We start from the raw sequence: 26,084 nt of genomic DNA, 5'->3' as shown, positions 1-26,084 counted from the left end.
TGTGTGGGTGGACGTGTGCGCAGAAACTGAGAGTCAGCCCCTTTTTGCAGCTACAGGAAAGGAAAAGAACTGGAACATCCCCTGCTGAGAAAATGGACCCAACTATGTGTACGCTTCTCAAACGGCAGTCAGGCGCACGCAGCGAGACCGTGCGGCCAAAGCGCTCGCCTTTTAGGGACTCCGTCACCCTCCTGATATCCTCACTCAGAGGCACAGGAAGGTGGAAATGACGATTTCTGATTAATAAAAAGCGATGCTTTAGAGAAAAAGTCACATTCTTTAGGCCTAGCAACCAAAAGAGCTTCCTGACACTATATTCAATGTGACCCCTGAGATCTGTCCTGGGGCCAAGACTGACATTTGGGTGTGGGGGTGGTGGTGGTGTGGTTTAGGGTCACCTTGTGGACTCCTATGTATTTTCCAGATGGGATTTTTAAAATTTAATAAGCATTTATGAGTTCGTTATTTTTGTTTGCCAGACCCTGCGCTTAACACTGGGGTTGTGAAATGAATTAGACAGAGGCCTTCACTTCAGACTAGTCTAGGTAGTTAGGATGGTCTAGTTAGTAGTAGGCAATCTAGTTAGTAGGAGAAATGAGCAAGCATATCAGTAATTGTAGTGAGTGTGACAAAGACCACGTAAGGCATGAACGTGGCACTGTGTCACTTCACAGGAGTGAATGGAGGGGCTGCCCAGTGAGCTCTGCTTGGTGGGGAGGAAGCATGGAGGGAATCGGCAGCCGGGGCCATAGTGGAGGTGCAAGCCCTGGCCAAGGGAGCAAAGGTCAGGAGAGACAGGTGGAGGGCAGAGAGGGCACAGCCAGGGGGCTTGAACCCGGCTGAGGAGCTGGGCTACTATCCTGGAGGCAGTGGGGCCCCTTGAAGGGCTTAATGCACAGGAGTAGGACGATAGGCTTTGTGTTTCACAGAGATGGCGACATTGGTGAGCCCTAGAAAGAACTAAACAGCCATTGCCCTGCCGCTTACAGACCAGGGGGCACAGAAAGGGGTGTGTGCTTGTGTGCAGCACCTCCATTTAGCACTCAGTTGTGGACTCGGCCCAGGGACACTGGGCCTTGACCTGTTAAAAGCCAGGGTGTCACCCACACATTTGCCAGGATTTGCAGAATGAAACAAGGAAGACTAAAGGTACAAAATACACTGGATTTCAGTCCAGGCAAGACTTGCGTGAAAACTTGAAAAAGAGGTAGAGCGCGCGCAACTTGAAATGTGAGGGAGGCCCAGCTGATGCTGTGGTGGTGTTTTCTGAGCAGCTGAAGAAGGGGGTTCAGAGTAGGGACTTCCTGCAACTCGGTGGTGCTGGTAGTTTCTTATGCCAGTGAATCAGAATGATCTGGAATGTACTTCTCTAATGCCTTATTTTTAAACTTTATTATATGCTTTTAATGATTTTCCCCAAGAGCCTTATTAACTTATGGTCCCAACGTACAGGATCCAGTTGCATGGAGTTCTGTGAGCAGTCACCCCAAGTGGTAGCCATTTAGGGAAAGGAAAATGCATCATTATCTTGAGGGATGTTAACCCAAAACATGGTACTAAGTGACTGCTAAATAAATGATCCCTCCCTCCCCCTCACACTGCATAAAACATCTCTATGTTCCCCACTTCTCAGATAAGATTAGTGTCAATACTTCGAGCATTTATCTCCACTGTAGAAGTTGAGGACTTTGAGTGGACTCTAAGTGACAGTAATGGCTGACATTTACTGAGCTCTTACCATGTGCCTGGAAGAGTTCCGAGTGCCTTGCATATATCTTCTCAGTTAAACGTTACAACAACTTTAAGAAAAGGGTAGTACTATTTCCACCATTTAAAGATTGAAAAAACTGAAGCAGAGGGAGTTTAAGTAACTGGGCTGGAGTTACACAGTCCGGAGTGGCAGAGCCGGGCTTTAAACCCAGACATCCTGCTCCTAAGCCCAATGATAATGATTTTGTCACTCAGGTTCTTATTCTCCATATACCACAAAATATATACATAAACCACGCTTATGCATCTTAAAATCACCTTTCCCCTCTCCCCATTCACTTCCCTCATAGACTGTAGCCATGATCTGCCTTTCTCTTCAAGACTCCTTGGAAAACCTTGCAGCTCTAAACCAGGTGGTCCTCCAAACCAGATGACCCTCCACTCAGTGCCTCTTTGTGCCAGACCCCAGTGGGCCCCTAAGTCATTCTCTTCCCTCATCCCTGTCCTGCCAGGGATGTATTGTTGTATTGTTGGCCCCTCAAAGGGCAGAACCCGCAGGGGGAGCAAGGCCCTACATTTAACCATGACTCCTTATTGAACCACCAGGCAGCCTTGGCTCCTATACCCTCAGGCATAAGGAAGACCAGAAGAAAGCAGGAGGGAAAAAAAGGAGGCACTAGGTTGACCCCTATGGGTGGGAAACTGGAAATACAGCAAAGGCCTACTGATGGGGAACTACTAGTTGGAATTTTGACAATATTCAGTAGGTCATAGGCTTGACTTCACCCTTGTCAATGGCAGGATGTGCCTAAGAGAACCAATTGTCAGATACAAAAGCCCCAAGTTTCACATGAGTTGTGTTCCAAGTTAGTTTGTAAGTCAGTTTTTTCCTATGAAACAGTTGTGTAAGTTATAGAATTTGGAAAAGACTACTGTTAGTCTAGTTGGGGTGTTATGATTGAATCATAAGCTAACTAATTTACCATTAAAATAGTGGAACATAATGTTGTTATATGTTGACTTAAAATTGTACCCAGTTCTTTACCTATTTTTCAAACAGGTAAGATATGCACAGCCTCCTCCTTGATTTTTGTGTCTTTCCAGAAATAGTCCGCGTGTGCATGATTTTTAACCATGTGGCGGCATGCCGTAGACACTGCCCCGCACCTTCTGTGTCGACTTCTCGTAACTTGACGGTTGTTCCTTGTCATACACGTCAGGTTGTCGCACTTGTGTGGCTGTGTTTCAGGATGTACCAATCTCGGTGGGCATTTGTGTTCTTTCCAGGACTTGACTGTCACAAGCAGTGCCACAGATGCTGCTTGTTTGCACGTGTGGCTGAGTGGCCTGCTGGGTCTGCTCGAGTAGAACCACTGGATCCAGGGCCACGTGCGTTTACGGTTGTGACCTACTCCCAGGTGCTCCCAAGGAGCCCGGCCTTTCGCACGCTGCCGGCGGTGTTGAGGACGCACGGGCCTCCTGTCCCCTCACCAGCTCAGTGTGTTGGGTTTTATGTGTGTCATTTCCCCCCAGGAAATCGGTTCTATTGGAGAGCTCCAGGAACGAGCGGAGGAAGGGCTCCCTGGCAGCACTAACACGGGACAGTCCTCGCGGTGGCTCTCTGGCTTCTCGGGGGGCCGTGCACCCGGAGAGGCCGCGCAGCGGCGCCCGCTGTTGCCGTGCACACTGGGCCTTGGGCAGCATCTCTCCTGGCTGCGGAGCGAGCCTGGATGCAGCGGCAGCATGTGGGGACCAGCGCTCTGGGGCCTCCTCTGTGAGGTGGTTTCTTGTGGATGTTCGCTTGGGCTTCAAGTCCCCTATCTGCTTTGTGCCCCACCTTCCTCAGTAGAGTTGTCTGCCCCAGCTTTCCAGTGTTTTAAACGTGTTGACCCCGGTCCACCTGACGGGTGAAGGATGGTCCTCCCTGTGGTTGTAACCCTGCTCACCTATCGCGCCAGAAATATGTGGAAACTGATCTCTCAGACAGAAAGAAGCCCTGGTCCAGGGCCGGGGTCCTCACTCAGGGAGGCAGTGAGAGCCCTAAAAGCTGCAGCAGCAGGACGTGGAGCCATTTTTAAACTTATTTTTAATGACGTAGAATACGCACTCTTGGAGGTGAGCCAGTGAGCACACAGATGAAGCTGGTTAGAACATACCTGAGAGATGTTGAGTCTGGGAGAATGTATCTGTGAGAAAGACAAAAACAGTGTTAAAGAGCCAGCCTGTCTTAGATACAAGCAGTGTATTCAGTCTCCTTCTCAGGAGTGGAGACCAGCTGTCTTTATAGTAATAAGAGTTCCGCTGGCGGAGCACTGACCGTGGCCTGGGCACTGCACGGGGCACTGCTGTTCTCTCCTCTTGTAGACGAGAACGCGGCAGCGCGTGCTGGCCTCTGTGTGATCTGTAAGTCACTTGTCATGGGTCCACAGTGGCAGAGCCTGGTCGGCAGAACTCACCAGCGTCTCTTAACCTCTCGGCCGTGCCAGCCAAAAGTTCACCCGCTCCTGGGCCGGGCCAGCAGTCCTTGTGAAGAGAGGCTGGGTGACCCTCCCCCCTAACAGATGAGCCTGAAATTCACAGCTTTTACTCAAAGTGTTGCCTTCACCCTAATTAATCTGAGCAAGTTTTATTTTACTATATAAATGGAAGAATTCTCTTCAGAAACGTGGTGGGAAGTTTTTAAATGGAATTGAAGGAATGTAAATGTAGCAGGATAGCATCAGGGACAGGTCTACCTTAACATAGCGACAGGCAGTGTGCCGTTAGCAGTTTACATTATGAGTTGAAGCAGGTGAACCAGCAGAGGGAGACAAGTTCACACTGACTGTCCTGAAAGGAAACAGCAGCCCGGATTGAGTTATACTGTCCACACAGGTGCAAGCATGTGTTTGAGTGAATGAAGAGAGAAAGGCTGACAGAGAGGAGAGAACAATACAACCTTTGAAAGTTGCATTGTTCTTTTGTGCATGCCCAAGTCTCAGGATCTATTCTAGAACATGGTTCTTTTAGAGAAGAGCCAGTAGCTATAAGAGCAAGTGATGTTTCTGAAATTATTTTCACTGTGCGTGGTTTTTTACATGGCGTAGTAAAATAAAAAAACTCTGCGTGTCTAGAAAACTTCATGGGAGAGCGACTTTTTGAACATATTGTTGGCCAAGCAAGATTCTTAAAGCCCTGGTCCTACATGAGCAGCACTGAGTCTCCGGGTCTGGCAGGCGTTCGCTCTTTGACATGAGCCTGTCAGCTGGTAAATCAGGGCACTTCACGCCCAGAACAGCATGGTCGGCTGAGCATGTTAAGGGGTAGACAGGACTCGGAAGAATTAAACAGCTAATGGGGTGGCAGCAGGGATGAGTCCCTTTCCCCAGATAGCTTGACGCAGAGACTACCAACCATGTTTAATTGACATTTAGAGCAGCTTGCTATTTTTAAAGAGCAGTAAATTGTTTCGGAGTTTCAGTCTCACAGAGCCCTCACTAAGCAAAGTGATAATGGGCTGACACATAACTCATTGGTCATGCTTCACTTGTAAACACAGTAGACCAAAAGCAAGGAAGCGCTGAGAGGCCGGCCCGTCCTCTGGAAGTCTTCCCTCAGGAATGGTGCCCTCAGTGAGGACGGCATCAGATCAGGGTCTCCCAAAGGGGCAGGAGGAATCTAGTTTTCAAGAAGTCACCCCCCATCTCCCATGCACTCTTTCTCTTCAGTAAAACTCAAACTCCATGTTGAAACTTGGAGGGTGGCGTCATTGGCCTTTATAGCCTGGTTCTCACAGCAAACAGACCATGTCATTTACCACCACCTGCTTCCTGTGTTGTAGACAGTGGGTTCTTTAAGTCAAAAAGAGGTTTACCCAACAGAAGCCACAACAAGGCTCTGGTACAATAGGGTCTACCACAGGGCCAGGCGCCGCAGCGCTCCGCACTGCAGCCCAGAGCAGCGATTTCAACCCTTTTCATCTCACACATAAATAGATAACTAAATTCAGCACACCAAAAAGCATATTTTTCTGCCAGTCTGACCAAAAAAAAGGTATAATTTTGATTTATTCACACCAGACAGCTATTTTTGTATTGATTGTTGTCATTTTTTTATTTGACAATCTAAGGGAAAAGAGGTCTGTGCCCTTGACTAAATAGTCAGGTATTGCATGTTTTAAGAATTCTTGCAGCACACTGGTTGAAAATCGCCGGCCTAGACTCAGAATATGTGAGGAAATGCAGAAGTGTCTTACATTTGCTCTGGGCATTTGCTGATGTCTTTGTCTCCCCTCGGCATTCGGATACTGCGAACTTGCAGCCCTGAGGATGGTTTTAGAAGCTGAGTAATTGACCTGGCAGAGCGGTGGCTGCTTCATTAAGCGCCCATGACACCACATTCTTTAACAGTGTCAGTGCTTTGTTCCTGCCGTGTTTTGAGACATCGTTCTTCTTTGGTAATCCAGTACCTTTTGTATCACCAGGGTCTCTTCTCTTAAATCAAAGACACATTTCAGATTCTTTTTTTTTTTTTTTTACATTATGCATTTTAGGACCCCTTGAAAACTCACTGTTCCTTAGGGAACTAGTACCACGTTTGTGGCATTTGCCTGTACACATCTCCCTTACCCCCACAAACTCCACAGGGTGACAGAAACAAATATGGTCTGTGCCACCAGAAGCAAGTCACCAACATACAGAGGCCAGCCCAGATGTGTTGCCCTGGGGGAAATCCAGGAGTTGAGCACCAAAGCGGGAACTTCTTGGTGCTGTTGAGGTGATCAGCAACAGCGGCGGAACCTGTCCCGAGCGTGTGGGGCTGAAACTGGTTGGCCAGGGGATTGTTCATCGAAGCCCCAGCTCGTACTGACCATTCACGCCGCACTTTCCCACTCAGACACGTTCCTTGCTGAGATAATTTCACCACCTTTTTTTCCTGCAGGAGGACACCATGGAGGTGGAAGAGTTCTTGAAAGAAGCCGCAGTAATGAAAGAGATCAAGCACCCTAATCTGGTACAGTTACTTGGTGAGTGTGTGCAATAAACCCTTGGGGTGGTGCAGGTGCCGTTAGAGCAGAGGTGAATGGCTGGCGAGAGTTTGATTTGGACATCTGTTCCCTGCCAGCATTCAGCCTTTGGTAAAGGAGGCCTTTGTGTGTGTTGGGGGGTTTGTGAAAGAGAGAATGTTACTACTTTAAATTGATACCTAAAAGCATTCAAATCTCAAATTGGCTTCTGAAACTTAAGAATTTTTTTTGAAGTATGTTTGTATTGATTTCAGAGAGGAGTGGAGAAGGAGAGAGAGATAGAATCATCAATAATGAGAATCATTGCTCAGCTGCGTCCTGCATGCCCCCTATTGGGGATTTAGCCTGAAACCTGGGCATGTGCCCTGACCAGAATCAAACCGTGACCTCCTGGTTCATAGGTTGATGCTCTACCACTGAGTCACACTGGTCTGGCAAAACTTAAGAATTTTTAACGTTTCTTCACTGAGTGATTCTGTAAGTAGACATAGCCATCAGACATAACCATTGAGGGTAAACAACAATTTAGGCCGTTTGATGTGGGTTCTGAACTCACTGATAGCCTCTTCCTGTAAGTTCATTGACTTGAGAGGGAGACAAGAGCATGAGCGTGCCCCTCCCACGGGAGCACAGTCTTAAGTCACAAGTGCTTGGGCCCTATTAGAAGTTGGAGCAGAGTCAGCATCCGCTTCAGAAGCATTTTCCTTCAGTGCCAGTCCTTGCTGACACTCGTTCAGTGGGGAGTAGAGCAGCATCCTGAAGCCCTCAATGTCTTGTTGGCAGGGGTCTGCACCCGGGAGCCCCCGTTCTATATAATCACTGAGTTCATGACCTATGGGAACCTGCTGGATTACCTGAGAGAGTGTAACCGCCAGGAGGTGAATGCTGTGGTGCTGCTGTACATGGCCACTCAGATCTCATCCGCCATGGAGTACCTGGAGAAGAAAAACTTCATCCACAGGTAGGAGCCTGGCCACGCAGCCTCCCCACAGAGCCAGGGAGTGAGTGGGGGTCAGGCATCCTTCTAGAAAAGCCCGGCCTCTGAGGCCTTCTGGCCCAGCCTCTTCTGTCTGGCAACACAGTAGACCTTGAAACAAAGGCAAACACTGAGTCCTGACACTGCCGGCTTCGGGTGTGCGGAAGGCCAGGCCTAAGAAATACCTCACTTTGGAACCATTTTGAGCTAACTAGAAGATTAAATGAGTCATAAAAGGCGTCTTTCCGAGGAATCGCAGCTCCCTCTGAAGTGGAGTGCTCGCTGTTCCTCAGGCCCGGCGTGGTCCTCGTGGCCTCTTCTGGAGGCAGTGGCATTGCTTTCACACACATTTGCGGTAATGGCCAGTGCGTGGGTTTTGTTTCTGTGTGGGGTTGGTTTTCCCCCTCCCTTCTCTTTATTATCATTTCATTCTCCACTTAAGTTGCTGTCATCTGGGTCAGCAGTGTTTCCACAATTGTCAGAATTGTGTGTCTGTGGCTCTAAATGAAGCGCCTTTGCTGTTTTAAAGCCTGGAGTGTTTTGACCTTCAAGTGTGCCACAATTATCTTGGTCTTCGCATTCTTTGGTGGTGGAAATGGCTTCCTAGCAAAGTGACAGCCAGTGCAGGACAGAGCTGATGGGCTTTGCCGGAGTCTTTTATGCAGGATGTTCTCCATGCCACCGTGGTGACCTTTCCTACCCAATTAACGAGTATGAAACCTGCACAGGAGATTTCACAGTGAGGAACAAGAGGAGCATGTGTGAAGTGCTGCGCTTCCTTGTACGACGGATTTTCTATGCTCCACGAGACCCTGATTCAGATGCGCTTGTCACTCAAGAATGTGAACCCTCTGAGGCTGCAAATTGAGATTTCCTGACTTCTGGTTTGCCTTGCACAGCAAGGTCCATTCCCTCTTCATTCAGGCAAACTTCAAATCCTTTCCCAAAATCCTGCTAGGCACAGCTCTTCTGTATTTAATTTCCCTCTGATTGCTGCTGACGACGCTGTCCTGTGCAGCCATGGCTTTAGCTGCTGCCTCGTCTCGTTGCTCCATTCCTGTTTGCCTGTGATTTCATGGCTAATGTCCTTGAACCAAAGATTAGACTCCTACCTCCCTGGTAGAATCAGGAGGCAAGAGGAAGCCGATGGTACAGGAGAGAAGTTTCAGGAGACATTTGGATAAGCATCAGGAAGAAAGAGGAAAGTAGAAAACACAATCTGGGTGAAGGATGCTACGGGCTTTATTTTATTTTGTCCTGCCAAGTCTGGAGAGGACAAGCGGAGACTCACTCGGCTATACGTTTCTCCCGGCTGAGGACTGGCCTTTGTTTTTGTTCCTGGCATAGAGCAGTGACAACCAGACAGACACTTAGGTGACACTTACATTCTCTAGAATTATCACTCACAACAGCCCTAAGAAGTAGGCGCTGTGATTATCCTTTTCATTTATGAAGGAGGTAACTGAGTCCCAGCGTAATTACCTTGCTCCAGGCCACAGGGCCAGGGGCCCGCTCCAGTGCCCCCTGCTGCCTCTCTCCATGTTGGGATCCCAGGTGGTTCTGAGGGCCGGGCACTGCCCCCTGGTGGAAGTTAATGTAAGTTTCCTGGGGGCCAGACACCCTTTTTCCATTGTCGGTGGTGGATTTGTGAGGCTGGAAGGCAAGCCAGCACCTCTCATGGATGAACTCTTCTCTTTCCCAGAGACCTTGCTGCCCGGAACTGCCTCGTAGGGGAAAACCACTTGGTGAAGGTGGCTGATTTCGGCCTGAGCAGGTTAATGACAGGGGACACCTACACAGCCCACGCCGGGGCCAAATTCCCGATCAAGTGGACCGCGCCTGAAAGCTTGGCCTACAACAAATTCTCCATCAAGTCCGACGTCTGGGGTAAGGGCCCTCAGTTCCCTCCTCGCCCGCCCAGGGTGTGGCTTCTTTCCTGTTGTGTTTGTTTTGTTTTTCTCTTGCTTTTTGACTGTCTCTTTCTTGCTCTTTTACCCCTCCCTCCCCCATTATTTCTCTTTTTTGCTTGTTTCTTTTTCATTTAAAAGTCGTTTTTTCCCTGTTCTCTCTCCAAAATGAAGTAAAAATGAGCTTTTTCTTCCAAAATAATTTAGGTTAACTTACCCTTTATCTTCATTCTAAGTTCGCTGCTTGGTTTTTCGGGGCACCTAGCCAGCCCTGCAGGTAATGCTCTGTAGTTTGGTTTGGGCTTTCAGTAGGCTATTACCCTCTGAAGCCTCATGACCGTATTGTATTTTTACTTTTTTAAAGAACTTCTTAGGGCAAATTGTAAGCCTACCCTAAAGAAGACAGAGTTGCCTAATGAGTGCCGTTGGCCCTATCACCCAGCTTGCTGGTCACCACCTCATGGTGCTCTTGCATCCTCTTGCACTCCACCAACCCTTATTTTGAATCAAATTCCAGGCATCATATTACTTTGTCCATAAGTATTTCATTGTGAGCCTCTTAAAGATGGCATTTTCATCCCCATAACTACAATGTCCCCCTCCAAAAATTGACAGTAATTTCCAAATATTATCAAATATCCAGTTAGTGTACAACTTTCCCATTAAATCATAAAAGTCATACTTTTTGCCCTGGCCACTGTCCCTCCGTGGTTAGAGCGTTGGCCTGCACACCAAAGGTCTCGGGTTCGATTCCTGGTCAAGGGCAAGTAACTGGGTTGCGGGTTCGCAGTTATTTTCCTTGTTGATACTCAGGCTGTCTCATCTTTGGCTGGTGGGAGCTTCACATTGCTCCTAGTCCCTTTGACAAGACCCTTGTAGCTTTCGATAGCGCCTGTGATGTTTCCCCTTCATTCCCTGCCCTAGACCTGAGCCACCCATTTCTCTAGGGAGGAGTCAGTTCTGCTTCCTTTAATGGGATTAGGAATGTCAAGGCTGAACTAAGGGCCTGCAAAACTTTCAAAGATTTTGAATAAATATATTTTGATTGATTTCAGAGAGGAAGGGAGAGGGAGAGAAAGAAACATGATGAGAGAGAATCACTGATCGGCTGCCTCCTGCATGCCCCACACTAGGTATCGAGCCCATAACCTGGGCATGTGCCCTGACCGGAAATCGAACCTTGACCTCCTGGTTCATAGGTCAATACTCAACCACTGAGCCATGCTGGTGGGCAAAGATTTTGTAAGATTCTTGTGAAGAGTTGGAAGGGACCTTAGCAATATCTCATACTCCAAAAAGGGGAGGCGGCCTGCCTTAAACACATAACTAGTTGGTCACAGAGTTAGGAGTAGACATGGCTTCCTGACATCTAGCTCTGGATTCCTTCCACACATGTCCCAGCAAGATGGTCACGTTACCTACCAGACCCTGGAGGGGCTCATCAGCACAGCCCTCTTCTCCCCTTCAGCGTGTTCTGGTCTGTGCGGGTGAGTGAACTGAAAGTTTCATTCTGTCCTGGGCTGTTAGTAATTAAGAGCCTGGTAAAATGTCAGTGCCTGGCGTGTTTTTGAAAGTGTAGCTTCTGTCTTCTACACAGGTAACCAATTTTAAATGCAGAATACTTAAATTCTGCACATTTCAAATAACCTTTCTCATTCTTTTTTCCCTAGCATTTGGAGTATTGCTTTGGGAGATTGCTACCTACGGCATGTCGCCCTACCCGGGAATTGACCTGTCCCAGGTGTATGAGCTGCTAGAGAAAGACTACCGCATGGAGCGCCCAGAAGGCTGCCCAGAGAAGGTCTACGAACTCATGCGAGCATGTGAGCCTTCCCCTGCCAGTTCCAAAGATTGCATGTGGGCTTTGTAAAGCATTCCACTGCGGGAGTGTGTATGTAAAGCAATTAATGAACGAATTTGATACATATTTTTGCAGACTTTTTTTTCTTTTCAGTTTTTCTCTATCCTTTTATGTATGAGGGTTTTTTGTTCATTTTTTAATACAAAATTGGGATTGATGCATACTTGGATTTCTTTTTAATAAATACCAACTCCTGGGCCTACCTTCACACATCTGTAGTAGTAGGTAGATACTCCAGGGGACATTTATCTGGTTGGTTTTAGTATATATATAAAACCATTCCTGCAACTTTCTTTGCACTTATCAGTGTAACAGACAAATCTTTCCATGTCCATAGTTTGGAGATGTCTCTCCTCCCCACTTAATTTTATCTAATTGTTTAGCATCCCATTAGGTGATTTATTCATTGCTCTTTTCATGAACATTTAGTTACACATTTGTTTAGGATTTTGCCATCAGCAAGGCGGAGTGAGTACCTCCACACACCTGCATTGTACTGGGATTGCTAAAAGTTGAACTGTTGGCTCAAAGGGCTATGTGCATTTTAAGTTTTGACAGATTTTGCCAAATTGTTTTTCAAAAAAAAGTTGTACCAACTTATACTCCCACCAGGCTACATCCTCACCTTGATCAGTCCTTCATCCTCCTTTAATCTCGTTGGCTAGCATTTGTTTACTAATGAGGATTTGGGGCTTTGATAATGGTGAAGTAAGGGTAAAGTCGAAGGCGACCTATTTGGCTTAGTAAATCTGTGCACTTGCTAGAGTGGGGTTGGGAGACAAATATTTGTAAATGCAGTTCCAGCTGTCAACATTTCTCTGGGGTTTTACAATCCATATTCCTGCTAGTATCTAGTCTTTTTAAATTCTTAATGTCTGATAGGACACAATGGCCTTCATCACTTAACTTGTCACACCAAAAGGTGGGTAGCAGGAGTGGAATGCTTCTTTCAATTCTAGACTTTTCCTTCAGAATTGCTAACCACACACTTGTTATTGTTAGCAAGGCCTCCTGGGTGGTCTGACTCGGTCTCATCTGTCCAGGTTGGCAGTGGAATCCCTCTGACCGGCCCTCCTTTGCTGAAATCCACCAAGCCTTTGAAACAATGTTCCAGGAATCCAGCATATCAGATGGTAAAGTGCCCGTCCTGGGGGTGCCTGCCTGGGTGGAAGGTTGGGGTAGGAGGGATGGTTGTAGGGGACTCCAGCCCTGGTCCTTTAGTTCACTTCCAGGGAGAAGTGCGCGGGCCAACAAGTTATCTGAGACCAGAAAGCTGGACAGAAGTGTTGAGTGTGGAGCTCTGTCCTTCGTAGCCATGCAGAATTCTGAAAACTATAAGTGTTGTTTCCTTATCATTTGTATCTCTTTTCTGTAAATGTGTGTAGATGACCACTGTTATTTTAAAAAGAAAACCAGCACACCAACAGTGACACCGTACTGATGGCTGCTGGTGTGTGTGTGTGTGTGTGTGTGTGTGTGTGTGTGTGTATGTGTGTGTTTGTTGTGGTTTTGGTGTTTCTTAGAAGTGGAAAAGGAGCTGGGGAAGAAGGGCCTGCGAGGGGTTGCAGGCACTCTGCTGCAGGCCCCAGAGCTGCCCACCAAGACAAGGACCTCCAGGAGAGCCACGGAACACAAAGACGTCACCGACCTGCCTGAGGCGCCCCACTCCAAGGGCCCGGGAGAGCCTGGTATGTCCCTGCCCCTCCCCACGGGAGGCCCAGGGCCAGTGTGGCACGTGGGAGGCAGTGAGTGGGACCTGCACAGAAGGGCAGGCAAATCCCATGTTAGTAATCTCTCCCGGAAGCACACCTACCCCCACCCCCCGTGAACCATCAGGAGCCATTGGCTTCAGCGGTCAGTTCAGTCAAATAGGCAGGGATGCTTATGAAACCTGAGGAAGAAGCCCGTTTCATGTGTTACTCACAGTGTGGCCCAGAGCGAGCGTCCTGTCTGGTCTCTGAGAAGTGAGAGGGAGATGGGAGCGGTTCAGGAGGATTCTCAATGTTGTCAGGGGCTGGATCTGGTGCCTCCTGTGTGCCAGGCTCTATTTGGAGCCAGGCTGCTCTGATGTAGCAGTTGTCCCCCTGCCCCCCAACCCTAGAAGTCTGGGTCCTCCTGCAGACCAGTGGAACAAGAGTGCCGGAGGTGGGCCAGCATCTGGTTTGTAGGGGATGCTCTGATGGATCACAGACTAAGTGGGAAGGGACGGGGCAAGCTGGCAATATGGGATGTTTTGCCACAGCAGGACCTATAGAACCATGCTTCCCAAGTTTTTTTGTTTTTAATGTTTTTATTGATTCTGAAGAGGGAAGGAGAGGGAGAGAGAGAAACATCTATGTGAGAGAGACTCATTGATTGGTTGCCTCCCGCATGCACCCCGACTGGGGCCGGGGTTCAAACCTGCAACCCAGGTATGTGCCCTTGACCAGAATCGAACCTGCAACCCTTGGGTGCGCAGGCTGATGCTCTAACCACTGAGAATGCCAGCCAGGGCACATCCTCTGTTCTACAGATGAGAAAGCTGAGGATGAGCAACAAGAAGTAACTTGCCCAGGCCTTGCTGAGCCCAGAGCCCAGACCTCTTAGAGAGTAGGAGGCTAGCTCGAGATGTCTTGCCCGCTCAGGAGTCTTTAGTTTGGACTTGTTGAACCTTCCCCATGTGTTTCAGATCCTCTGGACCACGAGCCTGCTGTGTCTCCACTGCTCCCTCGAAAAGAACGAGGTCCCCAGGATGGTTGCCTAAATGAAGATGAACGCCTTCTCCCCAAAGACAAAAAGACCAATTTGTTTAGCGCTTTGATCAAGAAGAAGAAGAAAACGGCCCCAACCCCTCCCAAACGCAGCAGCTCCTTCCGGGAGATGGACGGCCAGCCAGAGCGCAAGGGGGCCGGAGAGGAAGAGGGCCGTGAAGTCAGCAACGGGGCGCCTGCTCTCACACCCTCGGACACAGCCGAGCCAGCCAAGTCCCCCAAGCCCAGCAGTGGGGCTGGGGTCCCCAATGGAGCCTTCCGGGAGTCAGGAGGCGCAGGCTTCCGGTCTCCCCACCTGTGGAAGAAGTCCAGCACGCTGACCAGCAGCCGACTAGCCGCCAGCGAAGAGGAGAGTGGCAGCAGCGCCAGCAAGCGCTTCCTGAGGTCTTGCTCTGCCTCCTGCGTGCCCCACGGGGCCAAGGACACAGAGTGGAGGTCGGTCACGCTGCCTCGGGACCTGCAGTCCACGGGAAGACAGTTTGACTCGTCCACTTTTGGAGGGCACAAAAGCGAGAAGCCAGCTCTGCCTCGGAAGCGGGCGAGTGAGACCAGGTCTGACCAGGTGGCCAGAGGCACGGTGACGCCCCCACCAAGGCTGGTGAAAAAGATGGAGGAGTTGGCTGATGAGGTTTTCAAAGACACAGCGGAGTCCAGCCCGGGCTCCAGCCCTCCCAGTCTGACTCCAAAACTTCTCCGTAGGCAGGTGGTGGTGGTTCCTTCCTCTGGTTTGCCCCACAAGGACGAGGCCGGGAAGTCCAGTGCCTTGGGGACACCTGCCGCAGCTGAGCCAGTGCCCGCCACCAGCAGAGCAGGACCAGGTGCACCTGGAGGGACCAGCAAGGCCCCCGCAGAGGAATCTCGAATGAGGAGGCACAAGCCCTCCTCCGAGTCCCCAGGGAGAGACAAAGGGAAGTTGTCCAAGCTCAAGCCTGCCCCGCCACCCCCACTTCCAGCCTCTGTTGGGAAAGCCGGGAGGCCCTCTCCGAGCCTGAGCCAGGAAGCAGCTGGGGAGGCCGGCGCCAGCGGGAAAGCAAAATCCACGGCTGTGGTTGTGGATGCTGTAAACAGTGACGCTGCCAAACCCAGCCAGCTGGGGGAGGGCGTCAAAAAGCCTGTGCTCCTGTCCATGCCAAAGCCTCAGTCATCCACCAAGCCAGCGGGGACCCCGACCAGCCCAGTCCCGACTCCCTCCACTTTGCCATCAGCATCCTCCGCCCTGGCAGGGGACCAGCTGTCCTCCACCGCCTTCATCCCTCTCATATCGACCCGTGTGTCTCTTCGGAAAACCCGCCAACCTCCCGAGCGCATCGCCAGTGGCGCCATCACCAAGGGTGTGGTCCTGGACAGCACCGAGGCCCTGTGCCTCGCCATCTCCAAGAACTCGGAGCAGATGGCCAGCCACAGCGCCGTGCTAGAAGCCGGCAAAAACCTCTACACGTTCTGCGTGAGCTACGTGGACTCCATCCAGCAAATGAGGAACAAATTCGCTTTCCGCGAGGCCATCAACAAACTGGAGAATAACCTCCGGGAGCTTCAGATCTGCCCGGCAACCGCGGGGAGTGGCCCGGCGGCCACTCAGGACTTCAGCAAACTCCTCAGTTCCGTGAAAGAGATCAGTGACATCGTACAGAGGTAGCAGAAGCCAGGCGTCAGGCCAGCCAGAGCCGCCTGCAGTGTGTGAGGGCTCCCGTGCCCATGACGGTGGCTGATACAGGACCTGTGAGCTGGAACCTTGGCCCCGGAGCTGAGGGCCACCATGGAGTGTACCGCCCTACTACCTACATTGTGCACCGACTGTCCTCCTGCACTTTCCTCCTCCTCAGCCCGCTCTCTGAGCCTCTCTGTCAGAGTTCTGTCTGTGGGTTCCGCCTGGTGGACTGCAGTCGGCACACCAGCCCCTCCCCACGGGGGCGTCAGGCCTGCCCTTCGGCCAGCTGTGAAGGTGGGTGAGCGCTTCCTCTCTGTCTTTCTTTCTGGGGGATTTCCTCTGGCTATGCCTTCGCCTCCGTTTTCCCCAACAAGAAGTGCCCTGAACGGGAGCTGTGTCACCAGGCCTTGGGAACTGTGGCCTTCACTCACCTGGTGGAGGGAGCCTGTACCCTCACCCTCCTCGCACCTCCTGTGCTTCAGACACGTTCCAGCTCTGCATCCTGGGAAGCTGTGCCGGGGCTGGGGCTCCCCATTTCCTCCCGTGAAGGACAGCTCTCACCTGGGGGTGAAACAGGTGCTAGCACAAGCCAGCCTCTGGGTCGCAGGAAGGAGGGGGACTGTCCTGTCATCCTGCTGCGTGTCCGCGAGCCCAGTCCCAGTTCTCTTGTGACACTGCTAATTCTGGATGGAAAGCCCAAGTCTGCCGGGGAGCAGGGTTGCTGTCCAGCACGCAGGGGCAGGGGTGGAGGGCTGGCTTGTGCGAACACTGGTGCTGAGGTGGCCCGGCCCCGGCCTAGGCAGGTCTTCGGTGGCCCAGTGTTACCTTCCCTTTGAACTTGCAGGTGCCCGAAAAAGGCACTTGATCTTGATTTCTGACGGATCTCCATTCCCTCCCTTGTACTCCCCTAAGACAAAGTAGATTCTTACAGGACTTTCTCCTCTGTGACAAGCCTGTCTTCAGTTTTCTGGAGTTCTTGAAGCATTTCAAAGCTCTGCTCTCAGCACAGCCGATACAGACGTGGGCACCCGCACACAGACGGGAGGAGCAGGACCGGGCCACCAAAGCACCACTAGTGTTGGTTGCACCCTCGTGGGCAAATGTCTTATTTAATGACCACAAGCAACACTTGGCCATCAGGGATGAAGAAAACCACAAAGAAATGAAACCCTAGAGAGTGTCTCGAAGAGCCGGTATGGTGTCATCTCCCCCTGCGCTGCCCAGGACCAGGCTCGGGGCAGCGGCCCAGGCCTCCTTGACAGTGACCTAGAGCAGCTACTGAGGAGTGGGCAGGCACCTGCTGGGTCTCACTCCAGGCCCAGAAGCAACCCTTGGAGAAACCAGGAGAAACCCACCCTCTGCTCCCCACACCTGCCCGTGACCTCACACAGGCCCTGTTTTTACACTAATCACCCGAACTTGTATCTTATTTCTCTGGATTGTTTGATACTGTTCTCACAGCGCATCACCTCTTTGCCCCCTCAGACTGCTGTTCTGCACAGACTGAGGGAGGTGCTAGCATACCGCCAGCGGCCTTGCAGACAAAGCAAACCGACCCCAGGCCCCTCGCCTCCCGTTTCTGTGAGGTACTGGCCTCCTTTCTTCACGTGACGTGCCACTATATTTTGCATTTATACTTTGGTATTACACTCTTGTAGACTTGCTCTTTTATAAATGACGTGTAAATAGTTTTCCACTCCCCTCCCTGCTCCAATGCCTATGGTCTCTCTCTCTTGTTTTTGGTCCAGTACATTTTGTTTCTGTATATGACTTTGTTTTTTGAATCCACATCTCTCCTCCGTAGTATTTTTTAAATAAATGTTTACATTAGAATGTGCGCGGATTGCTTTGGTCTGTAACTCTTCCCTGTTGTCCAGAGCTGTGGTGTGGGTCGGAGGGAGGGCGCCCTTGCTTTCTGGAGGGGCTGGGGCCCCCATGTTGGGTTTTATGGGGCAGAACAATGGCAGGATCCCAGCAGGATCCTGCGGCCTGTGTCACCTCGGCCGGCCGTTCTCAGGCACTTGCCCTGCCCTCGTCTCCAGTCCTTCCTGTGCCCTTGACACTTCCTTGCCAGCAGCCCAGCTCTTGTCAGTGCTGCTCTTAGTAGGGCCACTGCTGACTGGCATGGCAAGGAAGACCAGCCCGAGGGCTGAGCCCACTGTCAGGCCGCCCAGCATCATGGAAATGGGAGGTGTCATGTCCCAGTTCCTCGCTGGCCTGAGAGAGTTCATCCCTCCGCTGGTGCTCTCTCCCTTCGCCTTTGAACTCACTTTCTGGCGCTGCCCTCAGCCCCCAGACACCCCGCGCTGTGTTCACCACGCCAGGCGCCATTGCTTTGTGTGTATGAGGACAAGCAGGGCCTGCTGCCTGCGAGGGCATGGAAATACCACCCTGGGCCCCGCCTCGGCCTCTCCCAGCCCCTAGGCGGGGGCTGACTTTCTCATCTGGGTCTCCATCTGACACCGCTGACAGCCAGGAAGTGGAGTCGGGGCAGTGAGCGGCGCCCTGTGGTAATGATACTTATTAAGCCAGCAGGCTTGTCGGGGTGTGGATCCTGCTCATAAGGCACAGCGATGCGTGAACCTCCTCCCCCGAGGCCTTGGGCGCAGGACGGGTGCGCGCCGCGGGGTGGAGGTGAAGACGCTGCCTGGGACGGGTTTGCAGGAAGCCGCCTGCGCCTGCGCAAGCCGAGGTCAGGTCTCCCCTCGCTGAGTCCAGGCTGCAGAGTCTGTAGTGGTTGAACCATCACTGGGCACCCGCTCGCCGAAGTCCAGCTTCTCCGCGGGCATGAATGACAGCTCTCAGGTCTGAGAGAGGGCGGGATGGTTATAACGACAGCCTCTGTGTCGGACGTGGACTGGTCGCGGAATTGACACAGCAGCCTCTTTGACAGTGTGTTGTGAGACCCTTCTCCCAAATAAGATTCTTCCTTGTAATCACCTGAACTTAAACTTGGGTCTGAACTTGTTTGGGTCACAGAACCCCTTGAGAGCTTAATGCACACCGACTCTAGCCCCAGAGAAACGCGCATGTGTGCGCACACAACAGTTCTCAGGTAGTTGTGAGTTCTACCCTCGAAGTCCAGGACCAAGGAGGACCCAAGGGCCAACGCTGTTGCCATTGTTACCACAAAATAGGAGCCTAAAGCGTCAATTTTAGGATAGGCACATGGTGTGTTCATGTAGTGGAATGTTCTGGAGCAATGAGGATGAACTCGGCGCTGCCACACCACAAACATAATGCTGAGCAGAGGTAGCCACACGAACTGAACTGGTGATGCCGGAGCTTTCATCGCTTCAGTGGGCGCGGCTCATCTGCGGGATGGTGTTTCGTGTCAGGGTGGAGGGTAACCTGAGGGAGGGGTCATGCCAGGCTCGAGCACAGGCAGCTCTGGGAGCAGACGGTGCTCTGCTGAGAGTGGTGCTGGCCGCTGGGGTGTCCCCTGGTGAGAGTCCCTCGAGCTGGACACTGCCAATTGGAGCACATTCTCCAGGTGCTGTGTTTCAGTGGGAGCTTTCTCAACATCCCAGCTCACGTGAGCACGCCCAGCTGCTTACAGATGTGCCCTCCATTACCACGTGCAGCCCTCACGCCTGTGTCCTGTGAGGGAGGCTCTGTGGCTGGGCTCCTTTGATGGGTGCGGAAGCTGAGGCTCAGAGAGGTGAAGAGCTCGCCCGAGGTCACCCCACCCAGCATGTGCGGCCTAGCGCTGCTGTGCAGGACTGACGTTCTGACGGTGCAGGTGGCCACAGCACGACTCGCAGAGACCTGTGCTCTGGGGGCCAGCTCCTCCCTCCCTCCCTCCCGCATGGAAGAGAAGCAGTTAAGAATTAGCTCCCCCAAGTTCTTGGGTTTTCAAGGTATTTTATAGGAGCCGTTCCCAAATCAGGTGCTCTGGGAAACCAATTTCCAGGTGTCTTGGCGCAGAGGACACTCGGTGGGACAAGCCTGGCCGACCACTGTGTCCCTGTCCGAGCCTGCCCTCATCCCTGGTGCTCACCCAGCCTCGTGGGCAGGGCTCCAGCTCCCCGCTCGCTCAGAGGGTCACAGCGCCCCATCTGGGTTGGGTCTTCGGTGGAACGTGTCACGCAGCGTCTTGGGCACGGGGGCCAGTTGGGACGCGGCGGCCCCTTGTCCACTACAGCAGCTGCCTGATGGCTTCCTGCCCCCACGAGCCTCTTCTTCTCTTAAGCAGTTTAATTAATATTTCAAACACATGGGAAAATATAGACGGAAATATTCCCCATCCAGGTTTGTAGCTAAATAAAGACCTTTAGACCGACACCCAAGATGAAGACTTTCTTGTGTTTGAAGTAAACTTGGTGAGCGATGCCAACTGCTCGGGAACCTGCACTGGAGGGGAGCTCACTCTGCCTCCAGAGCTGTTTGCCAGGAGCCTGTCCGTCTGGAGAGGAACCTTCCCCACCAAGGGGAGAGCGGCGGGCGCGGGAGTAGCGTGGCAGGCCCCAAACCTCCACAGAGCCCATGGGTTCGAGTGGGCTGGGTTAGAGAGGAGGGTAGCCACACGGATCGGGAGTGGATTTAACGGGCGAGTGCCCGTAGCAGCTGGGTTGTGCTGATTTTCAGGGTTATTGGGTGCGGATGTCCTGGCACCTGGGAAGGGTAGCCCTGTTGTTGATTCCTGTTTAAGGGTGGGAGCCTAGTGACAGGACACCCATAGCCTTGGAGGCCGCCTCTCCCCTTCACCTCTGCTCTCCTCATCGAGGTTCCTCTAATCCCGTGGTCAGATTAGACGCAGTGGTCGGCAAATTGTGGCTCGCGAGCCACATGCGCTCTTTGGCCCCTTGAGTGTGGCTCTTCCACAAAATACCGACTTCTGAGCATGGGCCATGAAGTTTCAATTGCACTGTATGTGTGCGCCCGCATGTGTTTTGTGGAAGAGCCACACTCAAGGGGCCAAAGAGCGCATGTGGCTCGCGAGCCACAATTTGCCGACCACTGCGTCTAATCTGACCCCACAGGAGTGTCGCAGCCTTGGTGGCTCCATGGCTAATAATGGCTCTTCTTTTAAGGTGTGCGTTTTCAGGTTCTCAGGTGGGAATCAGCAGGTGAGGGCCGGCCAGGGGCCCTTGCCGCTGTTGGCCCTTGGTCTGTCTCACGTGGTCTCGGGAGCACGCTCCGTGGTTCCCGTGTGTGTGTGTGTGTGTGTGTGTATGAGCTGATGGTGATCCAGATTGCTGTCTCCCACCCCCGCCTTGGCCAGGTGGGAACGCGCACCCACGGTGAGACGGCTGGGCTGCCATGGTGCTTGTCCCTTCTGCCACCCTAGGACAGGATCTGAGCGCCGGAGCTGTCCTTTATGGACACGCGGCTTGTTTTCTTGAGGTTTGTCCTCCGTGGCTTGAGGGCTGTGTCTGCCTCTGTTACCAACAGACAAAGACCCGGGCGGCGGGGGGTAGGGGGGTTCCATCCCCATGGGACCATTACATTAGCAGCAGGAGCCCTGGATCGCCCCCTCTGTGGACATGGTGGAGGTGAGAGGACCATGTGCCTCCCACGCTCGGTCTGGTCCCTCAGCCACCCGGAGCCCCCGGGCACCTGAGCCGGGGCAGCGGGGAGGAGCATGAGCGCCAGGGGGAGGCCGCTGGCCGCAGCCTAGCCCATCCCATTTCACCACCCAGTTCGCCCCACTCGGCGCTGGTGGCTCAGAGCTGTGCACCCCTCAATGAAGTGGCCCTCTAGCTGCCAAGGATGGAGCGCTGCTGCTGGGGAATGCAAGTCGCTAATAGACTGGAAAACACGGCGAAATGTGCCACGGTGCCAAGCTGGGTCCCGCCCAGCGTGGTCCTAAAAGGCTAATAAAAATCCACCACTTAATTGTGACAGCTCAATGGAAAATTATTCAGTTGCGAACAGGGGCAAGCAGCAGCTCCCAAGGAGGAAGGGAGATGTTGCCATGGTAACATCAATACAGGTCTTCTCAGCAGTTGAAGCAGCCGGGGAGTGAGAAGCGTCAGACTGCGGAGTCTGGCACAAGACAGGTGTGGTGTGTGTGTGGGGGGGTGGGGGAGGGAGAGAACACACCAGAGCAGCGTTAGTAGCGATGCTCCACCTCTCCCCAGGCTGCAGCCCCTCCAGCCTGAGCAGCCGCCCGGGCAGAGAGCTGTCTTTCAGAGTGCTCCCGGCTTGGAGACCAGGGAGGGGCAGCCGAGTGCAGGAGGAAATGCACCGCATGTGTTCCCCTCTCCCTCTGACCACGGGCATTTTACCAGCAGCCATTAGGGGGTGGTGTTGGGGGTTTGGGGGGGGGGGGGTGGCGGGGAAAGAGAGAACACACCAGAGCAGCGTTAGTAGCGATGCTCCACCTCGCCCCAGGCTGCAGCCCCTCCAGCCTGAGCAGCCGCCCGGGCAGAGAGCTGTCTTTCAGAGTGCTCCCCGCTTGGAGGAGACCAGGGCGGGGCAGCCGAGTGCAGGAGGAAATGCACCGCATGTGTTCCCCTCTCCCTCTGACCACGGGCATTTTACCAGCAGCCAATTAGGGGGTGCTGGAGGTGTGCAGCTGCCATCTCCCCAAAGTGCAGGCACTGGCAGCCCAGGAAGGCCAGGTGCCCAGGGCACAGAGGACCTCGAGGCGAGAGGCAGGCAAGCTTTCCCTGAGCGTTTGCAGTTGTTACCGCTTTTATTTCAAAAGGTGCACACACCACATCTCATATTCGGAGCATTTGCAGTGCAGCCTTGCTGCAGCAGAAACGTATTTCTTGTCCATCTCCCACGAGACACTGGACAAAGACGGTGCCACCGAGCAGGGCGGTCATCGGGAGGGAGTGGGCAGCTGGTTCGGAAGGGCGTCTCGGCACCGCAGCAAGATTCTTGCCGGAGGGAACGTGTGTTAATGGGGCAAAGAACAAGATTCTCATTTCTAACTTTCAGAGCCATACTCGGCCCAGTGGAATGCACTCAGCCGCCATTGCACTTGGATGTCCGCTCCGGACATCACCATGGAGACTCTCAAAGCTTTGATTGCCCCACTGTGGTCAGTCTTCCTACCTGCAGCTCGCAGCCCACACAGCCAGCTGCCTGTTCATGTTCACAACCAGCAGGGCCCGAGGGCCCTCAGAACCGCCGCAGGGGGCAGCTTGCTTTTGGTCACCACCTTTTGGACACGACGCAGGTTTTTGCTTCAGCAAAGTTGGAAATCAAAAGCACCACTTAACCAGTCCTCCAGCTAATCATTTATTACAGTGATACCACCCCTTTTCAGGCTCTTGGAGGTGGGGAGGGGGCCGAGGGGAAACCCTGGGCAGGCTGCCCTGGGCCCTTCACCGCCGGCCGAAGCGGAAGTGGAAGCCGCCTTTCTTCTTGTCGTGGCCGCTGATCTCATCGGCCAGGGTCCCTAACGGGCTACTAGCCTTCTCGCCATCAGCCAGGAGGGAGCCGGCTTCCCCACGGCCATCATCCTGCCTCCTGAACCGGAGCCCGAAGCCGGCACGCTCTCGGCCCAACATCTGCAGCTCCTTGGCCATGATGAGCAGGGCTCTTGCGAGGCCGCTGATCTCATCGGCCAGGGTCCCTAACGGGCTACTAGCCTTCTCGCCATCAGCTAGGAGGTTGCCAGCTTCCCCACGGTCATCATCCTGTCTCCTGAACCTAAGCCGAAAAGCGCTCGGCCCAACATCTCCAGCTCCTTGACAAAGAGGAGCAGGGCTCTTAGGTGTAGAGCTCTCCGCCACTCCAGGAAGTGGACTTTGTGTCTCCCCGCCAGGTCAGCCCATCTCATTCCGCCTCCAGTGCCACCCGTGGTGTCCATGGGCGCTTCTCTGTCCAGGAGAGGAAAGCAGGCGGCCAGCGGCAGGAGGAGGAGGCAGGACAGCAAGTGAAGGCGCACCATCTGGCCCAGAGGAAAGAGGGAAAAGTTACAGGCTGCTCCCGTGGACCCCGAACAGCACTGGTCAGCTACTTCCCAGGGCCCGGGCAGCCATCAGAGGCGTAAGCTGGGGGCTCAGCGGGGCCCAGCTTGCAAGCAGCGGGAAGAAGTGTCACTGCGTCGGGGGACCGGGCCTGTATTCCATAGCAGGTGTAGGCGCTGGTTGCACCAACTAGCTGGTCTCCCTCTCCTGCCATCTCTGGGTTTGACGGCAGTAACAGTGGAGGTCTAATCCCACCGCGGCTGGAGTGGCTCACAGCAGCACACAGGCAGCGCAGGAGAGCTGCGCAAATTTGGGTTCATTCTTCTCTCATTGTAAGTATTGACTCTTGAGCCATATCCTCTCAGCCTCGGAGCAGCAAGTTTATAGCACAACCTCTCGGTTCCAACTTGGTAATAAATGGGTCCCGCGAAACTGTTCAGCTGGGACGCTGCTAATGTCTCTCACTTGGAAACCAGTTGCTCCCAAAAGCAGGAAGCGGATTTGATGAACCTGGTCTAACTCAGATATCCACCCAGAGAGGAGCGTGCAACTCAGATACCCACCCGGAGAGGAGCGTGTAAAGGTGGCTGGGGCACCGGTGGTCCCCACTTCATCTTCACAATAAACCTCACTTTTAGGCACTGTTATTTCCATTTTCCCACCAAGAAAACAGTCAGAAAGGCTAGGCCAGTGGTTGGCAAACCGCGGCTCACGAGCCACATGTGGCTCTTCGGCCCCTTGAGTGTAGCTCTACCACAAAATACCGACTTCTGAGCATGGGCCACGAAGTTTCAATCGCATTGTACGTGCATGCCCACACCTGGTATTTTGTGGAAGAGCCACACTCAAGGAGCCAAAGAGCCGCATGTGGCTCATGAGCCGCGGTTGCCGACCACGGGGCTAGGAGATTGTGCCAGGTCACACAGAAAGTGAAGGGCTCCTGACTCGTGGCCTGTGGGCGTTGCTTTCTGTCCACGGCTCAGACTGCCCTTGCCACCCCCCTCATGGTTTTCCTTACCCCTTTTCAGGGAGGCAGCAGGCCCACGCCGGTGACTGGCCCCAAAATCACAGCTTTACTGTGACAGCCGGGGGGCGAGGGGGGGGGGGAAGCCCACGCCTAACTGGGCTTGGCTCGGGAATGGCTACATGGGTGGTGATACGAGGGGGGGTTGAACCCGGATTAGAACTTCCAGACATGCTCCTGCCTCGGCCGTGATTGCTGGGTCCCTCGCAAAGGAAGCCTTTTTTTTTTTTTTTTAAATATTTTTTATTGATTTTTTACAGAGAGGAAGGGAGAGGGATAGAGAGTTAGAAACATCGATGAGAGAGAAACACCGATCAGCTGCCTCCTGCACACCCCCTACTGGGGATGTGCCCGCAACCAAGGTACATGCCCTTGGCCGGAATCGAACCCGGGACCCTTGAGTCTGCAGGCCGACGCTCTATCCACTGAGCCAAACCGGTTAGGGCAAAGGAAGCCTTTTTGGTAATGACCGTGGGAGTCAGGTTGACTGGCCCTCTGAGAATCGAGGCTGGAATAAAGAGCTGGATGGGAGAGGACACCCGGCTCCCAGCGCTCTCTCCAGGCGGTTCCCTCCCAAGAAGACATCCCGAGTGAACTGAGCAAGTGAACTGAGCGAGCAAGCCTTACAGAAGTCCCAAAGCAGCCTGGGGCTGGAGCCGCCTCGGGCCAGCTTCAGGGAGCCCCTCCCTTGGGCCTGGGTGACCCCGCTTCCCACAGGTGCCCCTTCCACAGGAAGCACTGCTGCAGCTGCTTGAACTGGAGGCACCCCGAATGGCGGATGGATCCGCTGGGGGATGGCCTGGGCCGCCGGAAGGGGGACCCCTCGATGCACTGAAGGAAGTGGCCCTTCTCAGCTTTTGGGGTCATGGACCCTTTTAAGAACCTGGTGGAAGGTTGTGACACTCGAAATTAGGCCCCAACTGCCAGGGTGTGGCTGGAAGAGCCTGGGGTGGGAGCCCGGGCGGGCTAGTGCGCGCTCTGGCTGCAGGGTGAGGACCCGTCCCCCTGCCTGGCCCGAGGGGCTCCTGTGGGAGCGGAGGCTGTACTCACCGCTGCGGCTGCTCCCTGGAGGCTGTGGGCTCTGGTGCGGGTGTGCCCGGGCCTCCCTGCTTTATGTAGCTCCCGGGGACTTCCGCCCGCGCTCTGACGGCCGCTCTGACGGCCGCCCGCGCCCTGATTGCTGTACATTCCTGGCCCTGGGATTCCATTGGGATCGCTGCTGGTGGGGAGAGGGGGGCAGTGCCCGCTGCATTGACGAAAGACTGACACGGATGTGGTGAAGAGCCTCCTCGTTGGCGTGTAATAAACGCCCCAGGGCTTAGGAACAATAGAAGG

General features: G+C 53.2%; 2 protein-coding genes across 4 annotated transcripts in view; one reads left to right on the top strand and one right to left on the bottom strand.

Annotated features, from left to right (window-relative positions):
• The window catches only part of ABL1 (ABL proto-oncogene 1, non-receptor tyrosine kinase), a 96,984-nt gene extending 79,290 nt beyond the window's left edge, over window positions 1-17,694 (top strand). For all 3 annotated transcript variants that reach the window (XM_014532201.1, XM_005884794.2, XM_005884795.2), the window contains 7 exons: window positions 6,631-6,715; window positions 7,499-7,676; window positions 9,394-9,578; window positions 11,269-11,421; window positions 12,503-12,592; window positions 12,983-13,147; window positions 14,128-17,694. In XM_014532201.1, coding sequence (XP_014387687.1) covers window positions 6,631-6,715; window positions 7,499-7,676; window positions 9,394-9,578; window positions 11,269-11,421; window positions 12,503-12,592; window positions 12,983-13,147; window positions 14,128-15,845 — 2,574 coding nt within the window. In that variant the 3' untranslated portion in view covers window positions 15,846-17,694. The remainder of the gene's footprint in view (window positions 1-6,630; window positions 6,716-7,498; window positions 7,677-9,393; window positions 9,579-11,268; window positions 11,422-12,502; window positions 12,593-12,982; window positions 13,148-14,127) is intronic.
• Window positions 17,695-22,976: 5,282 nt separating this feature from the next.
• On the bottom strand, window positions 22,977-26,050 carry QRFP (pyroglutamylated RFamide peptide). The gene is made up of 3 exons (XM_005884801.2): window positions 25,800-26,050; window positions 23,466-23,706; window positions 22,977-23,418 (listed from the first exon to the last, which is right to left on the bottom strand). Exons 1-3 carry the CDS (start codon window positions 25,935-25,937, stop codon window positions 23,138-23,140), a joined length of 660 nt encoding a protein of 219 aa, XP_005884863.2. The 5' UTR covers window positions 25,938-26,050; the 3' UTR covers window positions 22,977-23,137.
• Between the last annotated feature and the right edge of the window lie 34 nt (window positions 26,051-26,084).

The sequence above is a fragment of the Myotis brandtii genome, unplaced genomic scaffold (assembly GCF_000412655.1).
Source record: "Myotis brandtii unplaced genomic scaffold, ASM41265v1 scaffold855, whole genome shotgun sequence".
Taxonomy (NCBI): domain Eukaryota; kingdom Metazoa; phylum Chordata; class Mammalia; order Chiroptera; family Vespertilionidae; genus Myotis; species Myotis brandtii.
Note: the sequence above shows the minus strand (reverse complement) of the source record. Positions and strands in the feature narration are given on the sequence as shown.